General features: G+C 39.9%; 2 protein-coding genes across 4 annotated transcripts in view; one reads left to right on the plus strand and one right to left on the minus strand.

Moving 5' to 3' along the window:
* The window catches only part of LOC115763992 (tyrosine-protein phosphatase 99A), a 156207-nt gene extending 141566 nt beyond the window's left edge, over nucleotides 1-14641 (plus strand). Inside the window, exons 11-18 of one of the 3 annotated variants that reach the window (XM_030706809.1) lie at nucleotides 2129-2268; nucleotides 11585-11874; nucleotides 11945-12285; nucleotides 12342-12508; nucleotides 12584-13139; nucleotides 13206-13474; nucleotides 13536-13810; nucleotides 14558-14641. In XM_030706809.1, the coding sequence (XP_030562669.1) occupies nucleotides 2129-2268; nucleotides 11585-11874; nucleotides 11945-12285; nucleotides 12342-12508; nucleotides 12584-13139; nucleotides 13206-13474; nucleotides 13536-13810; nucleotides 14558-14595 (2076 nt within the window). In that variant the 3' untranslated portion in view covers nucleotides 14596-14641. Of the gene's footprint in view, nucleotides 1-2128; nucleotides 2269-7117; nucleotides 7717-11584; nucleotides 11875-11944; nucleotides 12286-12341; nucleotides 12509-12583; nucleotides 13140-13205; nucleotides 13475-13535 lie in introns of those variants that run through there. The other 2 variants (XM_030706808.1, XM_030706810.1) reach the window with 2 other exon arrangements.
* A 70-nt stretch (nucleotides 14642-14711) lies between these two features.
* LOC115764204 (uncharacterized protein C2orf42 homolog) lies at nucleotides 14712-20389 on the minus strand. Its single transcript, XM_030707093.1, has 5 exons — nucleotides 19454-20389; nucleotides 18773-19396; nucleotides 18513-18674; nucleotides 18290-18454; nucleotides 14712-17832 (listed from the first exon to the last, which is right to left on the minus strand). The coding sequence occupies exons 1-5, from the start codon at nucleotides 20387-20389 to the stop codon at nucleotides 17728-17730; spliced, it is 1992 nt and encodes a 663-aa protein (XP_030562953.1). The 3' UTR covers nucleotides 14712-17727.
* Nucleotides 20390-20547: the final 158 nt, after the last annotated feature.

Consider the following 20547-nt stretch of genomic DNA (forward strand, 5'->3'; position numbering starts at 1 on the left):
AATTGGCTTAAATAATTTTAAGCCTAGATCAACTTTTACTGTCATCAGTTTTTATAGCTAGAAATAAGTATACAACTTACAGTAGAATTTGTCTTTGCCTTATTCAAATAAATTAATTTAAGAATTCTTAGAAGAAGTTTGAAAATAAGTTAAATATTTGCTTGATTAAAGCACTTTTTGATAAAGTTTCTCTTGAACAAGTTTGAAAATCAGTACGAAATTTTAGATTTATTCGAACTTAAAACTTTGCTAATTTATACGAAAGTCTGCAATCGAGTACGAATATGCTTTATTGAAGAACTTTTAAAACGATGAGCTCTCAAAATCTTGAGTTTAAGGTTTAATTAAAGATTCTGTAGAACAAGTTTAAATTTGGGTAGAAATTTCATTTGATTAAAGAAATTTGAGTACGAATATGCTTGATTAAAGAACTTTTAGATTGAATCGAGCTCAAAATCTGACGAATTTTAAGCTTAATTTAAGATGCTTCAAAGCAACTTTGACAGAAATTAGGAATTATGCTTGATTCATGTACTTTAAAGCATTTTCGCACTTAAAAACTTGACAATCTTTATGCTTAATTTCAGATTCTTTAGAACAAATTTGAAATAATGTCAAATTTGTGATTGATTAGCGTTCAAAACTATTCATTAATAAATGAAAGTTGGATAGGATTATGTTTGGAGCTCAGTTTTTCTCGCCGTGTTTGCATTTTGTGGCATATCAATTTGCCTCCTGGCCTGGCAAGCAACTGGCATGGGTGGCGTATGCGTAATAAGCGTTTATGCATATTTAATGGCAATTTGTCAAGCATAATCTAGCCACGCCCATCGCTTTGCCCATTGTTTACGCTCGCCAGTTTATTGACTTTTCAACTCTGTCACAATATCTTGTCATAACAACATCCTTAATGACATATAACACATCACACACACGCACACGCACACACATGCATGCTGCATGCATTAAACATGTTTTGCAGCCGTGACAAAATATGCCAATTTAGCTGACCTCGTTGCGGCGATGGGCGTAACATTGTCACGCCCTCATAACTTGTGCAGTCTCCGTATGAGTTTTTTTTTTTGTTTTGTTGCATATTATTTTTCTGCTCCTTTCCATTTTCCTTTGGTTTTCCCTACTCTGCACACATTTCCATATAATTCATTGCTGACTGCATTTCAAGTGGCTGCACCTTTTGGCCATATTTATATGCTACGCTTCCGCTGGCCCCCCTCTTCCTTTACCATTTTCACATTTTTCACATTCACATCCAGTTACACTTCCGCTTAAGCGCACAAGCCACACAAATGTTTTTTAAATAAATATTATTTATGCAACAACAAACGGCAAATGCAAACCAAAGAAATATTTATTTTCATTTTTAACAAGTTGCTAAATGGTCAAAAAAAAAGAAAACGGATTGAGAGAAAATAGCAGAATATCTGAGCAAAATAAAGTTCAAATTATAAGCCCTGAGAAAAATGTATAAAAATGTCAGAGTACTATATCATATAGTCTAGAGAACTGAAATATATGCTAGCCCATATTACACTTATTATAAATATCCAATCTTTATCTTTTTGCCGATATTGATTCTTATCAATAGGCTTTATCATATTTCAATTGCTAGGTTTCATCCTAAAATTGGGTAAAGTTCCCATTATTAAAGGTAGAACCTTGTACTTTGGTATGTAGACACTTTTGTATGCCATACTTAAGTAATGAAAATTTCAAAAAGATCGGACTACAAAAACCCAAGTTATCTTAGACTGCATTTCTTATAGAGCACGGCTAATGGAAGAAGAAGCAAGACGAGCATGCCTCTGTGTATGTGTGTGTGTTTGTCTAGAACTAAATTCGAGTGTTCGTAGCGTGGATATCTTCAAGTCGGTCACTGCCTTGCCCTATCTTGAGCATCTTAATAGGGTAAAGGTATGCAGCATTATGCTAAAATCAACACAAAAGCTTAGCATACGCCCAGGCGCCGCAGCTAAGCACATATATGCCTGGCTTTGGGACGTGTCAGCTGCAGGCCAAAGACATTAATCCCAGCATGCTGCGAAGACAAACACAAGCCCGAAAACTAACCCGCAACTAACCTCTTTCTTTTTTTTTTTGCAACTTTCAGATACAATTGCAGCCGAATTGCGAGAAGCTGCAGCCTCTGCTGCGGCAATCGCACAACGATTACAACCTGGCCGTATTGGTGGGCATCATATTCAGCTGCTTCGGCATCATTCTGATTGTCATGGCGTTCTTCCTATGGAGGTAAGTGGCGCTCCTTGTTAACACACAAACCCCATCCCAGCCCCACTCCCGAGACAACTCAACCCTCACACTTCGCACCACGTAATGCCAAGCAATAACAAGTGCAGCTGCAGAGCGCGATGCGTGCTGGCCCATAAATTCACGTAGAAAGCCAGTGCACGGCAGTTGGGTATGCTCGACTGCGCAATGCTCTGTTCAGACTGAATCAAACCAAGTTTTTAAAGAGAATCCAAACCATTTTATTTATTTTTAATAATTAAAGAAACTTTTATTTGTATATAAAAACAAAACTTTTTATCCAGAATCACATATATAAAAATTAAAACTGTAAAACTACTAATACCCTAGAAAATTTAAAAAATATGAGCTTGAAGTTTAGATCCAAAACCTGATTTCAAAGATATGCACAAGCTGAACCTTGAGCTAAGGCTGATTGATTCGTAAGCCGAACCGCCGAATAATATTTTGTTTTGGGTACTCTCAAACTGTAAGCCCAAGTCATTGACTCTCAAACTGTGACGTTTAGCAATTTATAGGAATATGCTTGATTGTGAAGAAAGAATCTCATCCAAACTGTGAAAGATTTCCTTTTTTTTGTATCGCACAAAACCTATATGCCCTTCTTCATCTTGTGAAGAGCGTAAAATAAAACTCGCCCAGATCTCCGTTCCGAAGTGTTGACTATTTTCTTAACACGCGCCGCACTCCACGCTGAAACACACGCCCACCCCCGCCCCCGCCCCCGCGGCGAGGCTTAAAAATAGTCGAGGCCACAAATCAAAGTGTCGACCGGGAGGCAAATGTTGCATCCGCACACAGCAGGCAGCTATTTTGGTGCGTGCAAAGATGAAAATGTTTTTATTTCGTATTTAATTTTCCCAAAATCAACAACACTGATATATGTATATATATATATCGGGCAGATATATCTATTATAATGTGGAAGCAGACGCAACGGGACGTCGAACTGTCTCTGCAGCGAGGCAGAAAGAGTTTCGAGCATTTGCGGGATTAACAATCCCATAGCTGGGGCATGAGTAGAGCTCATTGCTAAGCACTGCAACATGTGTTGCGCGCTCTGTTTGGATTTATGAAAAACTACGCACAAAACAAAAAAGAGAAGAAAACAACTCAAAAAACATCTCGAGCATTGAAGCATAACGAAAAATCGAACATAGAATTTTCAATTGTTTTTCAACTTTGTTCTTAAAGTTTAGCCCAGTTTTATGATCCAATTGCAATTATTTCAATTGAAATAAATGTTAGATATAAAATATTTTACATGAATCATATTGGAAGCTACGCCAAATCATCAAAATATGACATAATTCATAAATGTCTTGCGAATTTTATAATATTTTCAACTTGGTTTATGAAATTAGCTCAGGCGCAGCCTACTTAACTTGCTCGCAGAGCCTTTCAGCTCAGGCGCAGCCAACTTAACTTGATCTCAGAGCCTTTCAGCTCAGGCGCAGCCAACTTAACTTGCTCGCAGAGCCTTTCAGCTCAGGCGCAGCCAACTTAACTTGCTCGCAGAGCAGCTTAGCTTAATCGCAGCCAACGTAACACGCTCCCAAAACTGTATAAGTCAGGCGCAGCCAACTTAACTTACCCACAGAGCTGTTCAGTGCTGCCAGATCACTCGCAAAACTAGTCTAGAATATTAAAAGTTCAATTTATACTCTTAAAACGTAAGAAGAGTACAGAGGAAACACAAAAAAAAAATTGAAATAGGAATTCCACCTTTATACGGCAGTGCAAACAAGCATAAAAACGCGCTCCTTCCCGCGGCAAATTGGCGCATCCTTTGAAACTGAAGTCCAGCGAATGCGAAAGCAAACAGGCAAGAAGAAAATAACCAGAAACAAGAATTCAGTATACGGGCTGGGCCCACTCCAAAATGGGACTGCCAACGCCCGCATATTCATTAGAAATGTTAATTAAAATTCAAATCACGAAGACATAAGCCCGGCGGGCACGTCATACGGAACGGAATGGCATGAAACGGAACGAAACGAAACGAGACGAGACGAAACGGAAGGCAGCGCAAAGACAAGCAAACAGTTTTAAGTTACTTAAAGTCTTTATTAAATGTGCGAGTGGTTAACCCGTTGCCAGTGTTACCCAATTTAAAAAAAAAACAAAGGCCCCGGCAACGGAATTGCCCGCCCACAGCCCGCCCACAGCCCGCCCACAGCCCGCCCACACACTCACACCCACGCCCACCAGCCCGCCCCCGCCTGCTAAATGCCATAAAGAAAATGCGAAGCATTTTTAACTTCAATGAAATATTTTTACTTCTTGTTTCTTTTTATTTATTTATTTTTTTTGTTGCCATTTTTCATGCTCCCGCGAATATGTCAAATAAAAGTTACTGCTCGCATTTCCCACACCCTGTCGCAACCGCGCCCTTCGCCCCTGCACACACTCTTCGCCCACTTTACTAACAAATTAATGCCCTTTTATTTATTTTTTACAAATACTGTGGAAAGTTAAGGACGCAATAAATAGAAGGGTAGCGTCGGGCCAGGCACTTTCCAAAGGCAAAACCCATTTTTCAAGTTAGCCGCGTTTTAGAGCGGAAAAAATTATATTTTATTCAACAAACAAACAAAACAAATTTCCACAATTTCCCTTTCAATGCGAACAAATAAAAGATCCAAGCCAAGTGTAAATAGGCATTAAAATAAAAAGGGTACGGTTTGCTAGTGCCACGAGTTGACTAGCTAATTTGCATGGATTGGCTTCCATGGCCACTCGAAAGGCAGTGCCAGCTCTTGAAGCCCGGGCTGAACTGAAAGCGAACGATTTTAAGTATTTAAAGAAAAGCAGAAACTATATTTATGCGTTGGTAAATGATGTCAGTTGAGATAACTGATCAACGAGAGTCGAGGCTCGAGTTTCCGACTATGTAACATGCATGTTATATGGTATGAGAGCTTAAACCAGTTGAAAGTAGTTTATCTCAAGCGAATTGGTTTATGACTCTAAGACTGCAAGCTCAAAAAAGCGACTTTCAAACTGTAAATAGAAAAAATTGACCTTTAACAGCAATTGATTGACCTAATCTTTAAAGCAGCTCGGCAGTAGACTAGACGCAACCAACTTAACTTGTTCGCAGAGCTGCCTAACCCAAGTGCAGCCAACTTAACTGGTTCACAAAGTCGTTTAATTTAGGCGCAGCCAACTTAGCTGTCTAACAGAGATGGCTCAGTGCTGCCAGATCGCTTGCAGAACTAGAACGGAAAATTATTAGCTGAATTCTTAGTGTTAAGGAGTTAAGCGAATACTGGGATATGAAAAATATAAATAAAAGAGAAAGATACAAAATGAAAGCTGAAAGAAAGCTATATAATATTGAAATTATTGAAATATTGAAACAATTTGGTATTTATTTGTTGTCAGAATTGCGAGTCCTTTAGCCTGACACAACTCTCTCGTGCGCCGCCCCCTCATATGCCACGCCTGCTTGTCTCAACTATTTCGAGAGCTCAACTCAATTGCTTGTATGAAATACTTTCTTCAATAGTTCCAACTCGAACTTTTGTTCGCGCAACTTTTCTGCTGATGCCACAGAAAAAAAAAAACAAAAGGAAGCAGCAGAAAATACTCAAGAGATTTTTATTGGAACAATTTGTTGGTTACAATACGAAAATATGTCAACGATAACAACAATTTTTATTTACATTTTGACGCCACATATAAAATAAAAAAGGACAACAAAATGCCAACAAAAATGGAAAAACTTTCGCCCCACAAATACACATACATATGTATGTCTCTCTCTCTCTCTCCCTCTCTCTCTCTCTCTCTCCCTGTTGGTAGTTTCATGTTTTATACAGTTTGGCAACATTGTTTTGCGGGCTTTATTTGGCCCCATGCCCTCATGTGAGTGCGTGTGTGTGTGTGTGTGTGTATACGGGGTCAGGCGTAGAGTTTTTCCGCCAACTTTTGCCTTTGGCCCCGGCAAAATAAAAACAACAAATGTTGGCAAGAAATTGTTTTGGCTTCGTATGCGCAACTCATTTTTTTTTTTTGGCCCAGCCTTTTGTTGTTGAGCAGAAATATTAGAAGCACGTGTGGTGGGAGGGGGGCGGAAATGGGGCTGGGGTCAATAATGGGGTAAGGTAAGTTAAGCTCAGGTCTTTGTGTGTGAAACCCTTGTGCCAAAGCTAAATATATAACCGTATAAGATTTCACTTCGTCAGCTTCGCTCAGTGTGCGGGTATCCCATTATTATTATTTTTAAGATATATTTTTCTAAGTCTTTAGTGAACTCCTGCTGAAAGTTTTTCAACTTTAACTTGGCATTCACTTCTGCTTTTCTTTCAGCTATTACTGACAAAAGTTATTAGAAACTTTAACCCCAAACAAAACATTTATCTATTGCTCATAATGCTCTATTTAATGATTTTCAAATTGTTTTCCTAATTGCTTGATTTATGTTAAAGTTAACATAAGTAACATAGGGCTTACTTTTGTACCCAGTATTTAATTCAAGCAATAACAGAAAGTGCCCAAGCTGGGAACTTCTTGTGCCCGGTATTTTTTTAAAAAATAACAGAAAACTACTAAAAACTACTCTCGCTCAGCACATTTGCAGCGAAGAGTGACAACATTAAAAACTAGGCGCTGTAAGCTCGCTGTTACATGCGTGTCTTATCACACGCAGCTGTTTGTGTTGACAGCTGACCAAAGCTCTCTCACTCGCGCGCTCTAACAGAGATCAAGAGAGTACATAACATATTGAGTTTAACATTAACAGTGTGAGCGCTGCTATGGCGCGTACAGCTGCTCCAGCTGTCAATTGGCATTTCAGTTGCGTTTTGATAATCGAACCGCGCGATCAACAAGTGAGCGAAGGGTGTGCATGAATCTGCCGTAGTTAAATGCGCGCGTGAGCAATAGAGAGAGAGAAAGAGAGCAACAACAACAGCCACAACAGTGCTTATCAAAGCAGAGAACATAAAAAAAAGGCACGATAAGCCGTCAGTTTTGTTCCTTTTTGTTTTGTTGTCTAGCTTTTACATTACAGCTGTGCGCGTGTATGTGTTGTTTATATGTGTGCGTGCGTGTGTGTGCGCCAATTGCGTACTAGATAATTTTGCAAGTGCCTGGCGACAGAGCGGCTGCCCCTCGACTGCGCACCCAGTTGCCAATATGACGTAATTTTCTCTGTGTACATAAAAGTGTGCAGCAGCAACAACAACAACAACAACAAGGGGGTCAAACAGACGGCGCAACAAGTGCAATGCAATTTTAACTTTGCTGAGAACAAAGCTTTGTCTACCTGCCTCGCCTCGCCCCGCCCACATTTTGAGCGATCATCGTTATGAGCAGCATGTCAGCAGCTGGCGGGGAAAAGCGTCGCAGCAGCACAACGCCGCTGTCGGCGTCGGCAGCGACGCCGCTGGTACGCCGCAAATCGCAACGTGGAAATTGGTTTACGTAAGTTTCTTTCCCACTCACGTGTGCCGGGCATAAGTCTTGTGGAAATGGTGGGGATGGGGTGGGGGGATAACGGAATCTGCCGATCAACTTTATGACAAAAACAATCAACAACAAGAATGCATAGCAAATGAACCGCAACAACAACAATTGTAGAACTGAAACGCTGCCAAAAGCATAAGAAATAAATAAACAAAACGGATGTTGACAAAAGAAACCAAGCAAAAAGAAATGTAACCAAGTCGCACGCAGCAATACCCTAACTAAAAGCTGTGCTTACAACAGGCCAAAAAAAACGCTTTTCTTCGGCACGCCGCACACTTAATACCCTTTTAGGCAGCTGGCGAGGCGATTTGTGAAGCTGCACGATTTATTGATCAAATCAAGATGGGCTCGAATATGTCTTTCTATATGCGTTACATAATTGATAACAAAATTAGAATACCCTAACTGTTTAGGGCTCGGTGCGGGGCTCGCCCATTTTTGGGCTGAATAATCCATTGCTTGCATATTCATATATTTGTTTCTCACAAAAATACAATATATATATAGTTTAGTTCAGGTTTAGCTGCAGGGAAACTGAATCGGTTCAAGGTTCAGTTATTATATGAATTAAGAACCGTTAAATCTGGTGAAAAACCGCTTTGCAGCCTTGAAACAGTTAACTGTAAGCTCGTCAAAAACAAAGTCAGCTGAAAAAGCACTTAAACTAAACTAAATAACAGAAGAAAATATATATACTTATATAACAACAGGTGTATGCCCTATAATTATTGAACATAAATCAAAGCTTTCAAATGTGTTTTTGATTTGTTTATTAAGTAAGAAATCAACAACAAGAAAAGTGGGAAAACATTAAAAATGTAACAGTTTTTTTTCTCAGAAAGTTTACGAGCTATTTAATTGTGTATTATATATACGTATGCGTACCTAGTTTAAAGGGTCGTAAATGACTAGTTTTTATGATTTACGAACATCGTGACTGCGCTTATAATATATGTATTTAACTATAATAAATATTTGGTGCGTAATAGCAGACCATAAAAAAACAACAACAACGAGATCAACATACAACGGCATTGAATAACAAAATTCACATATACAAGTGTACATATGCATGTGTGTGTGTGTATCTTAAAGTTATGCCTAGAAAAACAAAATAAACTCGAACGTTGTCTGTGTTATTTCGCATCTTAAAATGCGCCTGTTAAATATTATTGTTGCCATAACTGTACCCTGAACTCATTGTGAATGGTTTTAAAGGGTAGAATGTTGTTTTCCTAATGTTTTTATAGCAATCATACAAATTGACATATTCTTAAGCAGCATCAACAACTGCATATCCCTCCGTCACAATTAAATACTTTGTGCCAATTGTCGCCTTTCTATTACATTCTCACTGTGGGGATTGCCAACGAACTGTTCCCAGGGTGCAGTAAACTGTAGAATAATTGTCATCTCGATGCTGGGTTCAGGGTAGTTCCTAGTCGGTCAGTTTCCACAAGCACACTCTTGTTATTGTTGTTCCATGTGGTTGATAAGCGCTTTAACGACTGATAAAGTTATTGGCTACTCAAAGATACTTTGGCGTATTGCTAAGGCCATCAACATTTACGTTTCTCATTCGAGAAAAGCTGCTGAACTGTTCATTTTATGTTTGGATACAAAGTGTTTATGGAAATACTCCCAATCTAAATAAATACAGGATTTATGCACATTAGGATATCTATTGATGACATAGTTAAGTTGGGCACGGCGAATTCCATGAGACACTCAAAACCGAGAATCCAAAATAGCATTACAATATCCAGAGTTTACACCTTGAAAAAAGAAAACAAAGGTTTTAAAATAAATCAGTTTTTAAAGCACATTTTGTGTTTAGTAAATGCAATTTTGCGATAATTCTTTCAGCAATCTTTTCTTACAATCTGTTCCCACTTCACAGGCAATAAAAGATTAAAAAAAAAAATTAGAAGGTTGCTTAACATGTGCTCTCAAAAGATTTGGCAGCAATCGAAACACGAGAGATTTGAAGAGAAACTAATTTTGGTCAAACGGTAAATTAGACAAGACTTTTATTCATTTGACCCGCTGCCCGGGCAATTTTCTCTTAGCTACCGTAAAGCTGCAGACGAAAAAAGTACCTTAAAGTACCTTTTTCTGTTGGAATTAGTGACGTCACAAGCGTGGGCAATTCCTTATCAGGTGGCAACGCTTATGTATAAATATGAAGATTGCAGAAGAGCAAGCAAGGAAGCGCCTAATCGATTGACAAACTGATCAATAAATATTGTTATTATCATTAATATCGCGATAATAATGGTATTTAGCAACAATATTGCACATTAGCCATGCAAGCAACCTTCTCAGTTCTCTGAGATAAGACTCAACACACAAAGGCAAATCGCGCTCTTGGGTAACCAATAAGGGCTGACAGAAATATCTGGCAGGCCTAGCACGGGAATTTTCTAAAAAAAAAAACCAACAGCTCACAACAAGTTCGTAAAAGTTAAACAAACTTGCTTTCTATATACATATATATGTAGATAGGGTTTTCAGTGAGGCAAAAGTTGTTGCTCCTTGTAATCGCTTTGGCCAATTAGAAAACTTAACCTCAATTTGTAAGCAACTGCAATTGCCATTCAAATTTTGTTGAATGAACCTGCGTCAGCTGCACTTCACCTGCAGCTGCAGCATTGTCACTCAACAAGATTTGCAGCGAGAGTTTCAGTTGCCATTCAAAAAAAAAAAAAAAAAAAATTCCAAAAGAAATATGTAAATAAAATTCGTTTATGCTTCGCTGCAGCTAAATACCGTTAATGTTGACCAACCGCCCACAGTCTTAGGGCGTGTCCTTCAGCTGCAGCGGCACACTCTCCCTCCCCCTCCCCTCCCCCCTCTCCCTTTCCCGCCCCTCTCCGGCCAGCCGTATTATTTATGCATTTTGATTTTAGTTAAAAGCGCGTTGAGCACATTGAGTGCCACTCCAGCTACTCACCCCCCCTCCCCCTCCTCCACCATCTTCTGCATTTTCCACCCACTGAGCTCACCTGACACCTGCTTTTCCATAATTTCATGCCATTTCCAACAATTTCCAACTAATTCCAAATACTCGCTAAGTACGCTTTTGTGCTGCTGCCTGATACTTGAATTCTCTGTTTGCCGAGCTCCTTTCTTGGCGCTTGACCAATAATAAAAAAATATATAATATATATGTATTTCTTTTCATTTAAGTGGACAGCTTGAAAAACGGGGCTAGTTGCTTGTTTTTCACAGAATTTTTGTTGGCATTGCGAGTGCTTGAATTGCTCGAAGAAAAGGCAGCTATTCTTCGGCCTGAATACGGTTGATATAAAAGTACTTGGAATATAGGAATATAGATCCTTACAGTAAAAACTTTCAATCCTTCCTTAATCTCTTAATCTGTTAAAATCTGTTTAACTATTCTAAGTCAGACCACAACCATAACTCCCTTTACTAGGCGGACACACCTCTTGAGCGGACAAACATTAACAAACGCTCGCTGTCCGCCTAAGAGAGTTAACCTTGTTGTATGTGGAGTAACAAACATTTGACATGATATATAAAAAGATATCTTTCCCTTTTCAAACAAACTAAAGAAACCCAATTTACCAAATCATTTGAAGATTTTTCTTTTGAGCTTTTCAACTGAAGTCCAAATCCTGATCTAGTATATGTACATATATGTTTTATGGGCTTCAAAGTGCCTGCTTCAATTATGATAATGCCTTCGATAAACTTTAACCTAGCCTCAACTTCCAGCTCCATATAAGTACTACATATATCCGATATCTAATTTTAAGCAAAGAATTAACATTCGACCTCTTTGTGGTTTCACTTATTTCAGCAGAAAGTGCTTCCATGCGGCCTACTACTATCTGGACGATCCGCCGCATCATCCGAATGCCCCGCAGGTGGACTGGGAGGTGCCTGTGAAGATTGGCGATGAAATACGCGCTGCGGTGCCGGTAAATGAGTTTGCCAAGCACGTGGCCTCGCTGCATGCGGATGGGGATATTGGCTTTAGCCGGGAATATGAGGCCATACAGAACGAGTGCATCAGCGACGATCTGGCCTGTGAGCACTCGCAGCATCCGGAGAACAAGCGCAAGAATCGCTATCTGAACATAACAGCTTGTAAGTACACGTAATTACAGGGTATTCAACATATGACTCACACACACTTCTCTTGCTCTTGCTCCTGTAGACGATCACAGTCGCGTGCATTTGCATCCCACGCCGGGTCAGAAAAAGAATCTGGACTATATCAATGCCAATTTCATTGATGGCTATCAGAAGGCGCACGCCTTCATTGGCACCCAGGGCCCGTTGCCGGATACCTTCGATTGCTTCTGGCGCATGATCTGGGAGCAGCGCGTGGCCATTATCGTGATGATCACCAATTTGGTGGAGCGCGGCCGGCGCAAGTGTGATATGTATTGGCCCAAGGATGGCGTGGAGACCTATGGCGTTATACAGGTCAAGCTTGTCGAGGAGGAAGTCATGTCCACCTACACGGTGCGCACGCTCCAAATTAAGCATCTGAAGGTGAGTAGCTCCAATAGCTTCGGTGTCGTTATTTGATTCCCATTTCGTTTCCACAGCTAAAGAAGAAGAAGCAGTGTAATTTGGAGAAACTTGTCTATCAATATCACTATACGAACTGGCCGGATCATGGCACACCGGATCATCCGTTGCCCGTGCTGAACTTCATCAAGAAATCCTCGGCTGCCAATCCCGCCGAGGCGGGTCCCATAGTCGTCCACTGCAGGTAAGTCAGCGAGCAGAAGCTCCTCCTCCTTGACAGCGGCTTATTGTAATCCATTTTTTCCTATTTCTCCATCAGCGCTGGCGTCGGTCGCACTGGCACCTACATTGTCCTGGACGCCATGCTGAAGCAGATCCAGCAAAAGTCCATTGTCAATGTGTTTGGCTTTTTGCGTCACATACGCGCCCAGCGCAATTTCCTCGTCCAGACCGAGGAGCAGTATATATTCCTGCACGACGCCCTGGTGGAGGCGATCGCCTCCGGCGAGACCAATCTGCCGGCCGAGCAAATCGAGGAGCTCAAGAATTGTACACCCTACTTGGAGCAGCAGTACAAGAATATCATACAATTCCAGACAAAGGACATACACATCGCCTCCGCCATGAAGCAGGTGAACTCGATCAAGAATCGCGGCGCCATCTTTCCCATCGAGGGCAGTCGTGTGCATTTAACACCCAAGCCCGGCGAGGATGGCAGCGACTATATCAATGCATCCTGGCTGCACGGCTTCCGGCGTCTGCGCGACTTTATTGTCACTCAACATCCGATGACGCACACGATAAAGGATTTCTGGCAAATGGTCTGGGACCACAATGCGCAGACCATTGTCCTGCTCTCCTCGCTGGATGATATTGTGAGTGTGCTGAGCAACAGCTTCAACAAAGACAAATCTCTGACAAACGCTTACTTTCTCTTACAGAACTTTGCGCAGTTCTGGCCGGACGAGGCCACGCCCATCGAGAGCGATTACTATCGCGTCAAATTCCTGAACAAGACAAACAAAAGCGACTACGTCAGCCGCGATTTCGTCATACAATCCATACAGGACGACTACGAGCTGAGCGTCAAGATGCTGCACTGCCCCAGCTGGCCGGAGATGTCCAATCCGAACAGCATCTACGATTTCATAGTCGATGTGCACGAACGCTGCAACGATTATCGCAACGGACCAATTGTGGTTGTCGACAGGTGAGCCAAAGTGAATCCTTAGCCTGATGTTGATCCTCTAATCCAAGCAATCCTTTTTTAGATATGGCGGCGCACAGGCGTGCACCTTCTGTGCCATCTCCTCGCTGGCCATCGAGATGGAGTACTGCAATACGGCGAATGTGTATCAGTATGCCAAGCTATATCATAACAAGCGACCCGGCGTGTGGACCTCCAGCGAGGATATACGTCTCATCTATAATATTCTGTCCTATTTGCCTGGCAATCTCAGTTTATTGAAGCGCACCGCGCTGCGCACCGAATTCGAGGATGTGACAACGGCCACGCCGGATCTCTATAGCAAAATATGCAGCAATGGTAATGTCATACACCAACAACAGCAACAGTTGCTGCTGGCACAGCAGCAGCAACAACAGCTGCTGCAGCTGCAAATGCAACACGAAACACAACAGCTACAACAGCAACAACAACAATCGCAGCCGCAGCAGCAGCACACACAATCAAATCTCATTAGTCATAGTCATGCAACAGAAACAATAACTGAAACAACAACTGCAACTGCAACAACTGCAACAACAACAACAACAAACACAAATACAACAAATACTAATTCTAGCTTATTGCCCATCTCATCATTGTTACCACCCACAGTTGCTCCATCATCCATCACACCCACACCCAGCAATGACATGCACAATCCAACAACAACAACAACAACTACAACAATTCCTACACCAACAACACCAACAACTGCAACAACACCTACAACTGATCTAACCCATACTAATGCTAATTTTACCACTGTTACTAATAATGCTGCTGATGTGCCGCCAATTGTTGCTCTTAATGCTGATGAAATGGCCCAACAACAACAACAACAACAACTGCATCAACAACAACAAATGCTCGCGCTGATGCAACAACAAACGCAACTGCAACAACAATACAACACGCATCAACAACAACAACAATCGGATAATGCCAACTGCCTGCTGCCACCCACGCATGTTGATGAATTGCTGCAACCTGCAACAACAACAACAACGACGACGACGACAACAACATTGTGCAACAACAACAACAACAACCTGCAACAACCGGCAGCAGTCACAGATGCTCAAAATTTAGATATTGTAGCTTAGATTTAATGTTACAAATTAATTGCAAAAAATCATTTTATAAATGCTAGCATATAAATACAACTAAATCTAAATATACATATAAATATATATATATATATAATTATTATTACAAAATTTAACATAATTAAATATATAATTATTGTAAACATTTGCCTAGTTTTATGAAGCGCGTCCTTAAACCTATTTTACATATTATTTAACATTTATTTATTGCTGTGCGCGTTCTTCTTCTTTTTACCCATATATTGTTTTAAATATCTTTTCGAGTCCTTAACAAATCCTGTTATAAAGAAACACACACACAATCAATCGCTTATTAATGTTCAATGTTTAATTTAATTTCAATTTATATTGTATTCAAACGTAGTCGCAAGCAAATCACATAAAATAGACAAATAAGTAAAAACTAGCAGCAAGGCACATGATTAAATATATTTAAATATAAATATATATCATAATAATGTTTAAATGTAGTTAAACGCACAAAATGAAAAAAAAAAAGCATACACAAATTAAAATACGACGAAATTGCCCTCAATTTGTTAAATTTAATGAATTAGTTTTTATGTACGAGTAAATCGAAAGTTTGTGCCATGCTCGAAATATTGAGTTGAAATCAGGTTCTTATATAAGGTCAGTTTACCGTTAAATATTGTCATATTGTTTGCTAAATTGATTCAATATCCGTCCTACAATCTGTTAACTGTTTTTTTTCTGCTCAAAATTCTACACAACGATTTCAAACGTGTTGAAACTTAAAAAACAAGAAATACACAAAAATAAACGTAGCGAAAATTATGCGAATTTAATAGAGAGGAAAATTAACATATTTACGACAAATTTTGCATACATATATGTAGATAATGTCATGTCTAGATCTTTACATATATATATATATATATAATATGCATATATGTATTTTCAAAGGCACAAGAAATATTTTCTCAAATTTATTCGAAGCACCTAAGCAAGCACCGCATCACTGTAAATCCCCCAAAAAAATAATAATAATAAATAAAATTAAATAAAAACAATTGATGTAAAACACACACACACAGGCACACACACACACGGGCACATCACAAATGTAAATATATGTACGCCTCGTAGTTGTAGAAAGAATGAGAAAAATAACTTGGCTTAAGGCGAGCTGTCAACCGGCTCTTCACGCTATAAATATTGTAAAAAAAAAAATAAATAAAAAAAAAAACATTGCAAAGAAAAAGAAGAAATTGCTTAGCGTTTAGTATTTAAGAACTAATTGTGTGTAAATCGTAGCGCAGGCAAAGTATTACTAAAATAGAAATTCGCGTGGAAAACAAAAACAAAAACAAAATAGAAAAGAGAAAATCTGCAAAAATATTGAAAATTGTTTTTCTTAAATGTAAGCATGAGAAAAAATTGCACCAGCATTAAGATTTGAAAAAAAGAAAAATATGAGCACAGGGTGTTTCCCCTCAAATGATCCAATGCCATTTTGTACAGATTCAAAATCGAACGCTTGTGTGTTCCAGTCTAAAAATGGAATCCATGGATTACACAAGCATAAAACTATATATATAGTATATAGCATGGAGCAAGTCCGCTTGAAAAAAAAAGTATATATACCTATATATATGTATGTATAATCCGTAAAGCGTAAACAGTTATGCTTCGCGCACGCCACATTCACATTCGGATTTAAGCCAGATTTAGGATTTATACATTTACGAATGTTTATGTATATGTATTTACTGATAAACAACATAATGTTTTAAAGACTGGTTTTTTGTAAACTTTATCTTAAGCGCAGCTCTACAACTGTCTATATTAATTATGCATTATTGTATCTAAGCTTGATTTCAATCAAATTGCTTTCGATTTCGGGTATACCAAAACTTCAAGTTCAGTTCTTGGCAAAATACATTTAATAGATATCATTATTAAAAAGAAATCGTATCCCTACTCTGTTATTTCGCTGCATTTCTAGATGAAAAGTAAAGAAAACAAAAAAAAAAACCTTTAACCTAACGACCAATTTTTGAAATGATTTTCTTTGTAATAGATCTATGCAAAACTCTAGGCACTTGTATTAAGAAACGTTCTACATATATAGAAGGCTTGTAAATTCTCATAACTTAAAAAAAAAAAAACAAAAACAAAAAAGGCAAAACTAGAATGCTTCATCTGTAATATACGAAAAGCCCATATTATTTTCGAAAAACTAAACGATAACTAAAGCATTTTAACTATGAAAACACAAAGTAGTTCTTAGTTAAACATAATGTATGTATTATTAAACTAAACACAAAAAAAAAAAACGAAAATATTAATTGAATGAATGAATGAATTTGTAAATGACAGCCAAACAATCTTGACAGCATCTGGCCTGGATTATATATTCCCAGCCAATGTGAAGAAAAGAGCCGAAAAAAACTAAAAAAAGAAAAGAAAAATATTCGAAAGAAAAAAAGAAGAAAAAAAACTGCACACACTTCTCGAGCAAGGAAACCTTTCCAAGACTAACTACCTTCACAAATCATATAATTAATATATATATAAATATATATATTATCTAATTGACGGTGTTATGCAATTTATAAATGTGATGAATGTCAAACTTAAGCGTATAAAAACGTATACAAAAATATTAAAAAGAAAAAAAAACCAAAAAAAAAAAAACAGTTTAGTAAAAAAGCTGAAATGTAGCGAAAACCGAAGTAAGCATAACCCACGATTTTAGAGCTAAGCATAAAGCGAAGGGAAGCGAAGCCCATAGTTTTAAAAGGGAATTACAGAGTAGCAGCAAACGAGGATAAACAGTTAAGAGAGAGAAGCGTAGAAGTGCAGCAAATGAAGTAAAGCAAGTTTAAAGAGTAGCAAACGCTTCTTCAAGTAAAGAGAGCAAAGAGTGGCGCGATCAAATATCTCGAAATACCAGAAAATTGAAAGAAAACAACAAAAAAAAAAAAAAGCAAAAAATATAAGTTTATGTACACCTAAGTTAACGGATAAGCTAATGAAGAGTTGATATGGATGCAAGCAAAAAAAAAAAAAAAAGGAGAAAAACAAAAAGAAATCTTATAAACCTAAAGTGAATGGAAATACAAATAAAGAACATCTAATTTAAATTGTTTCGAATCACACTCACATTCAAAGCGGAGCGCGTGTTTGCAGCGTGAATTCCACATCCATTTGGCCAAAGCTGCTGCGCGGCAGCACGTCGGGCAGCCAGGAGATATACAAACCACTTTTTATCTGCAAGCAAAGAAATTACAGGGTATTATAAGATACTGTTGAAGGCTTAGCTTAGGTTACAACGTTTCAACCTGGCATTCCACTTGGCCAAGAAAAGCCCTTCGATTTTTGTTTAAGGCAAACATTTTGGAACATTGAAAAAGATATCTTTTGAATACATTTTGATTTTGTCTTCTGTCTTTGTCTAACCCTACTTGAAGATTGTATTTGAATATAAATATATAAGCAAATAATAATCCTAACAAATTTCAATAGAGCGGACAGGTTAGATCCTAAATTGAAAAGAAATTTAGCCTAACCATACATTTTTCTAATATAAATTAAGTTGTTTCATTCAAAATTGTCCAGGCTCAAACAAATATCTGAGTTCCTTAATGTGGAATGCCAGGTTTACGAAGCGAATTCATAATTTTAGCCATGTTAGCGACTAGTTTTAGATAACAGTTAAAATTTGCACCTGTTGCTCGACATCGAAGAGCATTTTAACCATAAAAAGCCGCAGTTTTGTATGCACCAAGCGCTGTTTTCCCTGTGCGTCTGTCTGCATGGAAGTCTGTCGCACATAGGGCACAAAATGTCTATCTGCATGGCGTTCAAAGCAGCGCTCCAGCTGCAAGCTGATCTATTTTGAACAGAGACATCAATTAGTTTTCTGAATTAAGTAATATGATAAGACATACATTGCGACTGCTGAAGATGCGCTTCACAGTGTGCGAGGCGCTAAAGTGCCAAATATACTTGCTAAGACCTTTGTTTCTGCCGGCTTCGATGACTGCAACCTGGTGCAGGGGACGCCGCTTGATGCCCGCACTGAAGCTCTTGCTAAAGTGCGAGAATGTTTCCTGAAATATCCTAATATTAGATATATGTTTTCGATATGTATACAACTATTTGTACTGACTTATAATCAGCAGGGTATCACACACACCACGAATCTCACCTTGTGAACATGAAAACTTTGGAGCAGCTGCCGCGTGTTAACTGCCTGCATAGCCGCAGGATCCGGCTCGATGGATACGTTGAGCAGCTCTATCACATAGTCCAGCCAGGCCTGATAGGCCAATGCCGGCTCCACAGCCACGCCCACAGCCTCAGCAGCCGCAGCAGTTTTGCAGTTCGGCTCATTGACAATGAGCGCACGCTTTGCCGGCAGCGGCGGCTGCTTGCGCGTCTTGACCTCCTCCACAATTTCAGAAGCTTTGATGGCGGACTTCTTGACCACCGCAATGGTGGGCAGCTCTATGGCATGCAGCTGATTGTTGGCCGCTGGCGGCGCCTTTGTATAGATGGGCTGAGGCGCCAGGATGTTGAAGGGTTCGCCGACCAGCGGCAGCTCAATATCGTCGCTGCACAAATCAATTTGGTCGGTCAGCTGATACTGATCCATCAGCTCAATATTGCAATCAGTCAGCTCCAAATGTTGGTCCTGCTGCTGCTCAGCGTATATATCGAAATTCGACAAGAGCTGTGCGTCGTTGACCAAATTGCTGCAATTGCTATTCGAAGATGGCGTGGTGTTCACATCGTAAATGATGTCCGACAGCTCCTCCGGCATGGGCAGCAGCTAAAAATGTAAGTATTTATAATAATTGTGCATTTTTGCTGGCTGCAGCAAGCTTACATCCGTGTCTGTCACACAGAACTCATCGTCAAATATGTATATATCTTCGGCAGGATCAATCTCGCCGCTTAAGTTGATGCTCAAGCTCAAGCGCAAATCGTCGTGCGTGGCCTCGCCCAGTGGCGTCTCCAGCTTGTCGGGCATCCAGAACGTTTGCAGGCTCTTCGTAAAGTTGCCATAGATTGTTTTGCCCTGCGGTGAACTGAGTATGCCGGCCAGCACGAGCAGCAAATGGTCACAGATTTCGTCCTGCATGACCAGCGAGTTGTCCGGCTCCACGATAATCTTTAGCTTGCGACAGGCACACGCATATGTGCCCTTCTTGGTAGACAGTCCATTGGCAAGGGCCGTCACGTGCAGTTGCCCAGCTGGAAATGTATTGGAGCACTCGCACTTGACCACAAAAGTGGTTGCGTTTAGGCGCTGCACCGCCGGCAGCTGTTCACGGTCCTCGGCCGACTTGTACTGCTGCCAGAGCTGTTGCTTCTGTTCCAGACTGATGTTTAGATTCCAGAGCACCTCGCGCGACACCGTGTACACCTGCGCCTTGGGCATCTGATCGTGACCCTCGCGGCAGGCTTTTATGTGCCGGCAATCGTTGGCGGCCTTGCATGCATCCACATAGCAAACGGCCTTGCTGGACACCACAGCCGCGTTCGGTTGCAGCGACAGCGTCACATCCTCAATGCACACAAAATTGCGCGGCTGCGCCTCCGGATCCCGTTCTTTGGTGCGCACCGAATAGATGGCACAGCCGGCACGCCGGCAGACGAGTTGCACGCCATCAAGCACATTCTTGTTTTGCGGACATGTGGTATTCCGGCAGAGGAGCGCACGACTGCCATTTATGGCGCCACAACTTGCACATTTTCTCAAGCCGCGTAATGTGGGACGCTGAATTTGTTTTAAATCCGCACATTTAGTTTCGCTAGTCATAGCCGCAGTGTTGCCAGATCACTTGATAAACATGGCTAACCTATCGATACAACTATCCTGTTTGTTATCGTATAAGACGTTATCGATAACATAAGCTTCTTTAACCGCCAAGTCAAAATTCCAAGCTTGTTTCATTATAGTTTTTCAGTTTATTATAC

This window comes from Drosophila novamexicana, unplaced genomic scaffold (genome assembly GCF_003285875.2).
Source record: "Drosophila novamexicana strain 15010-1031.04,08,12 unplaced genomic scaffold, DnovRS2.1 tig00000817-arrow-arrow-pilon, whole genome shotgun sequence".
Classification (NCBI taxonomy): Eukaryota; Metazoa; Arthropoda; class Insecta; order Diptera; family Drosophilidae; genus Drosophila; species Drosophila novamexicana.